Source organism: Sinocyclocheilus anshuiensis, unplaced genomic scaffold, assembly GCF_001515605.1.
Source record: "Sinocyclocheilus anshuiensis isolate Anshui unplaced genomic scaffold, SAMN03320099.WGS_v1.1 scaffold308, whole genome shotgun sequence".
Lineage (NCBI taxonomy): Eukaryota > Metazoa > Chordata > Actinopteri > Cypriniformes > Cyprinidae > Sinocyclocheilus > Sinocyclocheilus anshuiensis.
This window is the reverse complement of record NW_015558619.1, coordinates 511,106-523,803: the sequence shown is the minus strand read 5'-3', so window position 1 is coordinate 523,803 and position 12,698 is coordinate 511,106. Positions and strand designations below refer to the sequence as shown.

Sequence of the window (12,698 nt, the reverse complement as noted above, 5' to 3'; positions counted from 1 at the left end):
CTGTGACTTCTATTGGAAGCACCTTGCAACTATATGCAGCACTCTTCTCTGAAGAGTATTTCACTCAAATAAACCACTGAAAACATTTCATAGCTTTCACATTTGATAGAATTCACAGCACCTAATTCCACTGTGTGATTGCTTATTAATAATGTTCAGTCTACATTAATGTACTGTGTGGGGAAAACAAACATAAAATGCCATATTAAGGCATTCCAAGACTGCAAAGGATTAGTCGACACCCAGATTTATGTAAACTAAAAAAAAAGAAAAAAAAAATCCAAAGCACGGCCCAAAGATTCAAAGAATGTTATTTACATGTGATTTTTAATGGGACATTTAAAGTTATGATTTAAATATAAACATATCCATATGCTGACTGAAACTATAACATAATAAAGGTTAAATATATTATTCTGTTTATTGCTGGGAAGCATTTTTGGATTCTATAAATGCCCAGAATTAGGCCAGTCTTTACCACCTTCACATTCTGTGGGGAAAAAAAAGTAGAAAAACAGAAAAGGTAGACCTACTGATGATTTTCTGCCAGGGCATTGTTTGTTAAATTGGACATTTCCTTTTAGCTTAAAACACACAAGAATGCAATGCACAATTCTAAATACTGGTAAAACAATATATATAATAATAAATTAACAGCACATTATTTTTACATTTTACAGACTTTTCTTAGAGTGTAGCATACTAACTAACTACTAATACACTGCTTAAAGCTTGAGAATGTTTAAAAATACAGTTATTTATATTTTAATATTATATCATGCATATTATTTTAAAAACAAATCTAAATTAACATATATAAAATATATTTTTTGCTGAGGTTTGATGATGTCAATTTTGCGTCGTGATTACGCAATGACGGCATTGAGCAATGACATCACAACGCCATTTAGCAACAAGTCGACCTTCCTTTACCAACTTTCTCTGAAAATTAGTTGGCAACACTGATCATTAATGCCCATTGCACACGCAGTGAATGATGGAAGGGTTATAAAAGGGATTTGTCTTCATTAGAATTGATTAACCCTGCAATGTTTTTTCTGAAACTGAAAACATTTGATTAGTTTTACTGTGATTATGTAAAGCAGATATAGATCTTTACCTTCCAATATGGCAGGAATGCATTTCTCCTGAACTGGGGTCGGTCGGCTGATTCCCATCCGCTTACACTGCTGCATCAACCACTCAGACAGGCCAAGAGACTCAAAAGTGGCCATTTTCCACCGGGCTATTTAAAAACAAAATATCCAAAACATAAATCAGTGTATTAATGTTGCTTTGAGTGCCGTTAAAAGTCCTTTTAAGGTTGATAACAAAAACCTTGTGCGAATCTTTGACGGCCGCGTGAATTAGAAAAGACCACGCCCCTTACACACACACATATATATATATATATATATATATATATGGTCAAGAGCTGCACTTTTTGACAGAGCGACAGAGGTTATATATGATAAAAAACACTGCGGCTAACCAGCCTGGCTACCTTATTCCCCACATATAAACATCTGTAGATTATTACATGTGCTTTGTTCTGATTAGTTGTTTCATTTGGGGGCAGACATAATGAGAAGGAGCCCCCCTGTTGAAAAAAACAGCATATGCTGGTTAGCCTATGTTTTGAAGCATGGCTGCTGGTTTGAGCTGGTGGTCCTTAGCTGGTTTAAGCTGGTTCTTAGCTGGTCATGTGCTGGTCCTAAACTGGTTTTAAGCAACTTGCTCCTGTTTAGGACCAGCACATGAAGCTTAAACCAGCTCATGACCAGCAGCCATGCTTCAAAACATAGGCTACCTAACCAGCATATGCTGGATTTTTCAACAGGGCCGTGACCGTGAGTAAAGCGAACTTCAAATCATTTGGCAGTTTATACGGTAGAAATGAAAGCAACACTTTCGGCATTGCAGTGGGTAGAGGAACATAAACCTGAGAATGTTTAATTTGTTCTGATTCAGTTTCAGTTTTAAAGAGTTTGAGATCTTTTAAATCTAGGCACCAAGATATTCTATTTAGCATCTTACAAATACATTGAAGAATTGTTCAAAATCATACAGTTTTGTATGGGTCCTGGCACAATGAGGGGGAATGAGGAAGTGGATAAATTAGCAAAATAAACTTTACAGAGAGAAGATAATCGAGATACAAATTTAGTAAATCAGAGATTAAGGTTTTAATATGGAGTAAAGTGACTGAAGAATGGCAAGTAAAGTGGAACAATGGGGAAAATGGTAGATTTCTTTACAGCCTAATTAACAAAGTAAATCAAAATATAAAGTTTATAGGTAAATCAAGGAAAGAAGAGGTTATTTATGACAGACTGATGTTAGCACATTCAAATTTAAATAGCACACTTAAAATAATAGGGAGACATCCAAATGTTAACAATGTTATGTTAAAGATACCTTGTGTACTAGAACTAGAAAGGGGGAAAAATGAAAGAAGAAATAAAGAAAAATGGAATTCAAGAATTAAGGTTTTAATAAAATGGTCAGTTGAAACAAATAGTAAAGTCTTTGATTTTTTGTTTTAGAGAGAGAGACGGGACTGATAAATAGAATTAGTGCTGTCAAATGATTAATTGCGATTAATCACATTCAAAATAAAAGTTTTTGTTTGCATAATATAAGTGTGTGTACTGTGTTTATTTGTTATGTATATATAACTACACACACGTGCATGTATATATTTAAGAAAAATATGTTATGTTTATATATTAAATATATTTATATATGATATAAATTATATGAATATAAATATATACATGTAAATATATACTGTATGTGTGTGTATTTATATATACATAATAAATATACAGTACACACACTTATATTATGTAAACAAACACTTTTATTTTGAACGTGATTAATCGTGATTAATCGTTTGACGGCACTAAATAGAATATAAAACTCTGTTACACACCCAGAAGGTGGCGGTAGTGCACCAATTCACGTTGGATGCCATCCGCCGTTAAAAACCAAGAAGAAGAAGAAGATCGAGTAGAGAGAGTGAGAGGCGCGCGCAGGTAAGCTCGAGCTGAACTCTGTCAGCAGCACCTGGACTGTCCTCCACTACAGGCCGTACAGTATTAATGGGCTAGAAATCATTACTTTCCTTTCTAATGCTCTCACTGTCTCGTAGCAGTCTATGCAATAAATACACACACATGCATGTATATATTTCAGAAAAATATGTTATGTTTATATATTAAATATATTTATATATACTATAAATATATATATAGAAAATAAATGTAGACACGTAAATACGTGTCAATATTTATAAATATAAAATGTAAATATATACTGTATGTGTGTGTATTTATATATACATAATAAATATACAGTACACACACTTATATTATGTAAACAAACACTTTTATTTTGAACGTGATTAATCGTGATTAATCGTTTGACGGCACTAAATAGAATATAAAACTCTGTTACACACCCAGAAGGTGGCGGTAGTGCACCAATTCACGTTGGATGCCATCCGCCGTTAAAAACCAAGAAGAAGAAGAAGATCGAGTAGCGAGAAGGCTAGAAGGCATAACGAATACAGGACTGTATATAAGAATTTAGTTCAAACTTTGACCTGTGGATGGCAGTAATACGCCCAGTAGCGTCTACACTGCCGGAAAGATATAAGAAGAAGAAGAAGAAAGATCGAGTAGCGAGAGTGAGAGGCGCGCGCAGGTAAGCTCGAGCTGAACTCTGTCAGCAGCACCTGGACTGTCCTCCACTACAGGCCGTACAGTATTAATGGGCTAGAAATCATTACTTTCCTTTCTAATGCTCTCACTGTCTCGTAGCAGTCTATGCACTCGAAACTGTAAGTGTGATGTGGGTTGTTTGTTTATTTGTCACTGCCGTGTCTTGTATTTCGTATTTTATTAAGATTGAGCATGATTAGCGGTAATTTGGGTTTCTACACATGATGACCTTCCTCATCCTCATCCTCGCTGAGCATGGCGGAGTCGGATGGTGTGGAGTTCTGTGCGAGTCGAGCTCAAAGCAGGTAGGAATGCATGTAGCATCAGATGTTGCATGCATGCATAGGGTTGTCCTAAAATGCAACAGGGTTAAGAGATAAAAAAATAAGAAAGAAAACAAAAAATATTTGTTTTATTCTGCAGTCTTGCTGTCTACAGTATTATTATTATTAAAGGTGCACACAGTTATAATTTGTTAAAGTGTACCCCAACATTAGATATAGGCTCTAGATCGTTTTTCTAGAAAATCTGGTTTTCTGCATTTAGAGGGTCTAACTATCATGGCCAGCAGTGTAACAATGCCCTTTTATTTGTATCATATTAGAGATTTTTTGCATTTATTAATAATGGTTAATGTTGGATATGTACAGTAGTTGTGCATACTTCTTTGCCCTATATTTACGTTTAGATCACCTACACCCCTCATTTAAAATGACTCTTTGAAAAACTAATAATTTATTAACACTGTTTAATGTAGTATCTATTATTCATGCTGTACAGCATAATATTGTGAGGTCAAAAATTCACATTAAGTTTATTGATTTCTGTTACAGGGCCAGATTTAACAGTGCAAACCCTCTTGGTGTTAAAAGCTATACTGCCAGGATTTACTAAAGACACACGGGGAAAATTTAAGCCATGGACCGTGGAAAAGCCAGTTATTTTTGCAGCTGTCCTTATTGCATATATATTTAGTAGAAGTTTCCATTTCAGACACAAAGCCTATGGAAGGAAAGTATTTAAATAAATGAGATTTACTAAGGTTTGCGTTAGTCAGTTTACTAGCATTTGCACCATTATTGCACACAAAAAAGCTTGTCTTCTTTTCAAATCTAGCACAGAGCAGGAACATACAACAGTCACAGCCGCTGCACTGTGAAATTCCACTGTTAGTATAAGAGTCGGCTAAATGTACACAGAAACATACCGAGTGCACCTTTCAAAATGTTTATAAGAACCTTTTTACCCTCACATACTTTCTGGTGTCTGGTAGAATTCAGGGCCCAAAAAGCATACCTAACAACATGAGGGCTTAATGCTTGCTTTTTTCCCCCAAGGAGCACATGTTCTCCTAGATTGAAAAATTAAGGAGTGCATAAACAAAACTTTAGAGGTGCAATGAGAATTGATGAAATAATGTGACGTTACACTGTTTGTGAAATGTGTATGCTTTACTTTTGCCAGCTGCTCATTCAGAAGGATAAGGGCGATTAAAATAAGCACTCTTACAACCATCTACAGTCTATTACAATATAAACACCATAAAGTAAACATTGCTTAGGATCTACTGATGATTATTTATGACAATCTGTTTGCATAAATGCTCTGAAACTGTGAGCCCATTGAATGCGCAACAGCACTGCATTTGGACATTGCTCACATTTATTTATTGAAATTATCGCCTTTTAAAGTTTAATAATCACTTTAGGCTGTATCCTGTTTTTCCATCCCAAATTTAAGACATCTTTAAGAATTCATTTGTGACCCTGGACCACAAAAGCAGTCATAAGTAGCACGGGTATATTGTAGCAATAGCCAATAATACATTGTATGGGTCAAAATTATTTATTTTTCTTTTATGCCAAAAATCATTAGGATATTAAGTAAAGATCATGTTCCATGAACATATTTTGTCAATTTCCTACCGTAAATATATCAAAACTTAATTTTTGATTAGTAATTTACATTGCTAAGGACTTCATTTGGACAACTTTAAAGGTGATTTTCTCAATATTTAGATTTTTTTGCACCCTCAGATTCCAGATTTTCAAATAGTTGTATCTCGGCCAAATATTGTCCTATCCTAACAAACCGTACATCAACGGAAAGCTTATTTATTTAGCTTTCATGTGATGTATAAATCTCAATGACTGGTTTTGTAGTCCAGGGTCACATTTAAGGTTTTTATGACCCTAAATTTAATAGAACTGATGCTCTCATGAGAACACACAAAATTTAAATTTGACAACATTGTTTAAATGTTTTTAAATAAAAACTGGGTCCCAAATATGAAACATGAATACATGCAGTAATTTGTGACATGCTAGCATTTTTTATTATACTGTATTTTTATTTAAAATTAGGCAGTTTTTCTGGGGCCAGATTGATCCAAAACAGAAAAAAATATACTAGGATTAGTCACATTTCTGAAAAGTACATGCCTACTTTTTATTACAAGGTTGAAAAATTCTTCATCTAAATTAAGGCAGATAATTTATTTGGCTATAAAAGTACCAGAATTTGTGTATATATAGCATTGGCACATCTAGGAACCCAAACATTGAAGTATGCAGAGTCTGTCTCAACAGAACATGAGGTTTAGGATCAATGACAAATAAACTTGTCATTGTCATCACAAGAACCATTTGACATTGGTAATTGTTTGGGTCAATTAATGCTTGATATTAGGCTTAGGTGTTCTGTAGCCAAATAGGCTCTTTATCCACTCTGTTGAATAATTTAAAAGTAGGTGCCATTACAGGGATCATGTTGATGCACCAGTATAGAAACCTAGACCTATCGGTGAAGCGTCAGCATACAGCAGATTCATCAAGCTACTTCTGAAGTTCTGTTGACTCTAGCCAGAGACAATGATCAGGGAGTGGTGAGAGATAAATTGATTCTCTCTTTCTTCCAGCATGGCTAACAACAAGAATAGCACGCTCCGTTGTACTTTCTCGGCCCCCAGCCACAGCAACACTCTCCTGAGGGGACTGTCTGCGCTGCGCGATCAAGGTCAGTTGCTGGATGTGGTTCTGGCCATTGACAACGAGCGGTTTGAGGTTCACAAAGCGGTTTTGGCCTCCTGCAGTGACTACTTTAGGTGAGACATTGCACTGTTTGTCAGCACCAGCCAACTGAGCTGCAAATGGCGAGATGATTAAAATACGTTTAACAAGGTTAATGACTAGCCCTAAGTCCAAACGACGAGTTGACTTGAAATAACAAGTTGAAAAAAAAAAGAACATTAGGGGAAAAAAAAAAAAAGACTGCAGATTTGAGTTGACTGATTTAATAGAATATCGCCATTTTATGATGGTCATGGACTCCAATTTTTTTGCTTCAGACTATGAATCCATCTAGTTGGAGGAGGTCATACATGTTTATTTTAGAACACGCATTGTTTTCATTTGTCGTGTCTCCTTGCAAAAAGGCACAAGTTTCTTCATGAGTTTGTTCTGGTAGTGTGTGATTCTCAGTCATTTAGTGTATGATGACCAGTTTTTCCTCTGTAACTATTTACAAAGTCTCAAAATGAAAATTAATTCCTCTACAATTAAAATGAATGAACGCTAACATTGTCTTCTCAACGTTCATGTTCAACACAAACCTATTAGGTACTTTAAGCAAGAGTTGCTGATGCAACCGCGAATCCGAAAATGCTTTTCATTCTTATTTTATTAAATAATATGAAATTATTTTGTAAGACTTAATAATGATACTGAATTTAAAAAATACAAGCCAATAAAATAACCACACTTTTGAGTCAAACAATCAAGTTGGACAGAAAATGTATTAATATTGATATAAAATATCAATATAATATTATTATTGTGCGCTGAATACTGCTGAACGGTGCGGCATGCCATATATTTTCAGCCCCTTTTCTCTTTCGCCAAAAAAAGAAAATGCCATTTTTGGTACATCCCTACTTTGTAGCTTTTTCTTAAATTGTCTTTTTTTTTTTTTACACTTTGATAAAACGGTTAATAGTTTACTTCCGTTCATCAGCAGCTCTTGCTTAAAGTCCCTATTTCTTAATTATCTCCGAAAATGTATCACCCATTAAAAAACAATAAGCACTTAAACAGCCAGAGATTGTACACCCAAATGGACGAACACATCTTCTGTGAACTGTGACTCTTCTGTGATCTCATTAGTCAAGCTTGTAATGTTGTTTTGGTTCAAGACTCTTTATTAAAGATTTTTTCAAATCCCTGTGTAGAAAATGAATGGGAAAATATTTCTAGAACCAAGGGTGCTAAAAAGTGAGGGGTCACTGTTGCACTTTAGCTTAAAAGTATGGAGATCCCCTCTTTGCCACACATTTGAACAAAGGTGTGAAATCTTTTCTTCTTGATCCATACAGAGCCATGTTCACTGGAGGAATGAAGGAGTCAAACCAGAACACCATCGAGCTAAAAGGTCTTTCAGCCAGAGGACTGAAGCACATTATTGATTTCGCCTACAGTTCTGAGGTCACTCTGGACTTGGACTGCATTCAGGATGTTCTTGGTGCAGCCGTCTTCCTGCAGATGGTGCCTGTGGTGGAGCTTTGTGAGGAGTTCCTGAAATCGGCCATGAGCGTTGAGACTTGTCTAAACATCGGCCAGATGGCCACTACTTTTAGCCTCTCGTCCCTTAAACAGTCGGTCGATGCGTTCACGTTCCGTCACTTCCTGCAGATAGCTCAGGAGGACGACTTCCTTCACATTCCAAAGGAACGACTGGTTTTCTTCCTACAGAGCAACAAGTTGAAGAACTGTAGCGAGATCGACTTGTTCCACGCGGCAATCCGCTGGCTGCAGCACGACGTGTCCAGACGAGCGGCGGCCAGCGAAGTGCTCTGCCACGTGCGCTTCCCTCTAATGCGTTCGTCTGAACTTGTGGACAGCGTCCAAACTGTCGACATCATGGTGGAGGATGTGCAATGTCGACACTTTCTCCTAGAGGCCTTCAATTATCAGATCCTTCCATTCCGACAGCACGAAATGCGATCACCGCGAACTTCCATTCGCTCAGACGTCACTTCGCTGATTACGTTCGGTGGAACGCCCTACACTGACAATGATCGGACAGTCAGCGGCAAGGTCTACTATCTGCCCGACGTCACGGTGCGACAGTTCAAAGAGTTGACCGAAATGGAGATGGGATGCAGCCATGCGTGTGTGTCGGTTCTCGACAATTTTGTGTACGTTGTGGGTGGGCAGCATTTGCAGTATCGCAGTGGAGAGGGCGCAGTCGACATCTGCTTCCGCTACGATCCCCATCTGAACCAGTGGCTTCGAATCCAATCCATGCAGGAGAGCCGCATTCAGTTTCAGCTCAACGTATTGCATGGACAACTTTACGCTACCGGAGGACGCAACCGGTCTGGCAGCTTGTCCTCTGTAGAGTGCTATTGTCCGAGGAAAAATGAGTGGACTTATGTGGATTCCCTCAAGAGGCGGATCTGGGGTCATGCCGGAGCGACGTGCGGCGAGAAACTCTACGTCTCAGGAGGTTACGGGGTGTCTGTGGAGGATAAGAAGACTCTCCATTGCTATGATCTGACCTCGGATCAGTGGGACTTCAAGTGTCCCATGAACGAGCCAAGAGTCTTGCATGCTATGATCAGTGTGAACAACCGTATTTATGCTCTCGGTGGCAGAATGGACCATGTTGACCGCTGCTTTGATGTGCTAGCTGTAGAGTATTACGTTCCAGAGACCGATCAATGGACAACAGTCAGTCCGATGCGAGCTGGTCAATCAGAGGCTGGCTGCTGTCTCCTGGATAAAAAGATCTATATAGTCGGAGGATACAACTGGCACCTCAATAACGTCACTAGTATTGTGCAAGTTTATAATACAGAGACAGATGAGTGGGAAAGAGATCTTCATTTTCCAGAATCTTTTGCGGGAATAGCTTGTACACCTATTGTACTGCCTCAAACAACCACCCAGCGCTAAGCACATATTGCATTTGCTGTTTATTTAGGCTTAAGGTTAAGTGTCCACCCGGACTGAAGTGAAAGTAATGGTATAATTGGCTTTGTCTTATTGAAAAGCCATAATGTTATGTCTTTATTGTTGAAGCATGCATGATTGAAGGTTTGTTCACAATGATATGAAAGCACACTTTTTGAGAATGTGAAGCATCTTTCTACACACTTCTCAAGCAGTATTGTTGTCTTTGGCCCTTCTTGTAGATTGCCACTTTTCATACTAATGAGGGTTTTGTACAAGTCCCTGTGGGATTTGCACTGACGGCAGACTTGAATGGACCCACAACATTGGAGCAATGTCATCACGTCTTCATCTTTGTGAATATCCTACATGTATTCACAACACACCCTAAACTTCCAGAAGTATAGTGCAAGTTTATAATGCAGAGACAGATGAGTGGGAAAGAGATTTTTAAGAATCATTTGCGGGAATAGTTTGTTACACTTATTGTACCTCCCCAAACAACCACCCAGCGCAAAGCACATATTGTCTTTATATTTGAGTTTTGAGAATGTGAAGCATCTTTCTGCACACTTCTCATGCAGTAATGTTGTCTTTGGCCCGTCTTGTAGATTGCCCCGTTTCATACTAATGAGGGTTTCGTACAAGTGCCTGTGGGATTTGCATTGATGACAGACTTGAATGGGCCAGCAACACTGGGGCAATGTCATCATGACTTCATGAAGGATTTATGGCCTGTTCTCATGGTGTGACTAAATGACACGAAAGCAAAAACTATTCACAAGAAATTATTACAACGAAACTTTATTCCAATTTTTGTCATTGAATGAATGGGTTGACATCTAAACAATTAAAAACAATCTTTGCATCTGGGAAAGAGTTGGCAGAACTTCATACTTGCAGTATGATATTTTGAATTTGGTCCGCCAGCTACAATTTGGACAAAATTGTCCACTTTGCCAGCACTTAATGAAGAGGCTCTAGGTTTAAAATATTGAACCTTAGCATGCTCTTCTCAAGATGTAAAGCTGGCTCTGGTTCTTCTTGTAGATTACCACTGTGTGAATCTCTTGGGCACAGATCAGATTTCTATATCACAGCTTTGGATGCAGATGGTCCTAAGCACAGCATAGGCCTGTATTCCTCTAAATTAGACATGATCTTGAGAGTTAATGCAAAACAGTAGACCTGATCTATATGTTGCACTTTTCAGGCAAATTCATGTTTGTTTTGTGATAATTTGTAGAAACACCACTAGCAAGATGTAGTGGCAGGTGTTAATATATTTTGTGATGCTTTATTAACCTATTTTGTGACAAATTCCTGATATTAGTGCTCTTTCATCATAATTCCCATTTTTGAAAGGGTTTGTATTAAAAACTGGTAAATTATTTCAGAAATCTTTGCTACCATGAAGAAGTAGAGCAGCAGTGGAGGTAAAATTCTCATGACTCAGTTTTGTCCTTTTAAACTTTTTTTTTTTCCATTCCTAACAATTTAGGGGACATTTAAAATATTGATACCTCATTGTAAGATTTTTTTTTACTTTAATCTCTATTCAGTTATTTTTTTACTGGATAATTTATCTACCTACAGTTGTTTTTTTTTGTTTTTTTCTCTCTCTCACAAACTAAACGAGCACATGTCATTACGCACTTTATTATTCAACGTGGTAAATCAGTGATTTGATTACTGTACAATTGAGGTGCATTGTTTTCTCTGAACATGTAATTTACACTGTATATACAGTATTATACAGTAGGGACTGGATCACGTACATGGAACTATGGCACAAACTTTTTGTAATGATTGTGTTGGCATGTTTTCAGAGTATGAATATGTAAAAAAAAAACACTACATTCTAGAAAATACCTAGTGTTTTTTTTGTGCATTTAATAGTATTTGTTTGATTATTTGTTAATGTTTTTTTATATTCCATCAAGGTGTTAGGAAAATTTGTTCTTTCCAACAACACAATTACATTTTGTGTATGTATATAGATAGGTAATTTACCATGATTACAGCAGTAAATGACTGTCACCCTTAGCTCAGGACTCATTTACCTGCTGATGTAAAATGGAAACATAAATATGGACAATATCTGGTAAGACTTTTGAGTAAGTTAGCTGGGTCTTATGAACAAATGGCCTTTAATCTTGTACTTGGGTCACAGATCAGCCTTAATCAACCTGATAAAAGCACATCAAGTGTTGTTTGGTTCTATGTAAACAACCATTTCCTTAAGTCTGGAATTTCAACAAGCTTTTACAATTAATTTTTTTCACTGTTGTCAATTTTCGATTTCAAGAAAATTCTTTGTGTAACTGCATTTATGAACTTCTGAAATTTATAGCATGTGGTCACATCCAAAAAAAAACTTTTTCAAGTTTTTGTTTTACTATTTACAAATCCTGTTCTAATTTTGATGTACAAAGTTACGTGTTAAACTTTCAAGTGTGTGGTATAATTAATAAATAACACAATGTATTTGTATTGGTAAAATTGTTTGCATTTATCCTTTTACACATTCGTCTTCCGTGTGTGAAATTACATTTGTGTTCTTGTTTTATCCATCTGCTATGTTGTGTCTGTTACAGTGTGGTCTAAATAAAAATACACAAAAATGTGTCATTCTCATTTTTTTCACTGATGTACGAAAATGATGTTTTTCCTTGCAGCAACAGTGTCTTACTAATGGGGGTTATGCGCAACAGACTTCCGTATTCTGTTAACCGGGTCTCGTCGCTTCCGGTTCAAGCGTTTTGCATATGCTTCGTTAAATATGAAGCAGTTTTATTCAAGATGCCTTCAAAGCAGATACCAATGATGATCATAACCAATGTTCATCACATATGCGGACTGATATCTAAAAGGTTTTCTTATTTTTATTCTTTTCACATTTATATATAAAAATTGAATAAAACGTCAAAAATAAAAACAGCTAGCTAGTTTAACTGATTATCTTAAAAGTCCATAGATATCGCTATTATTTAATACGGCTGTTAACACGTTCTCCGACAAGCGG

At 36.7% G+C, this 12,698-nt stretch overlaps 1 protein-coding gene across 2 annotated transcripts; it reads left to right on the top strand.

The window, feature by feature from the left end:
* Window positions 1–2,965: 2,965 nt before the first annotated feature.
* klhl26 (kelch-like family member 26) lies at window positions 2,966–11,179 on the top strand. 2 transcript variants are annotated; one of them, XM_016476495.1, is made up of 4 exons: window positions 2,966–3,038; window positions 3,911–4,030; window positions 6,643–6,828; window positions 8,095–11,179. In XM_016476495.1, the coding sequence occupies exons 2-4, from the start codon at window positions 3,981–3,983 to the stop codon at window positions 9,674–9,676; spliced, it is 1,818 nt and encodes a 605-aa protein (XP_016331981.1). In that variant the 5' UTR covers window positions 2,966–3,038; window positions 3,911–3,980; the 3' UTR covers window positions 9,677–11,179. The 2 variants fall into 2 exon arrangements, with proteins under 2 accessions (XP_016331981.1, XP_016331980.1); XM_016476494.1 differs by lacking the exon at window positions 2,966–3,038 and adding an exon at window positions 3,665–3,708.
* Window positions 11,180–12,698: the final 1,519 nt, after the last annotated feature.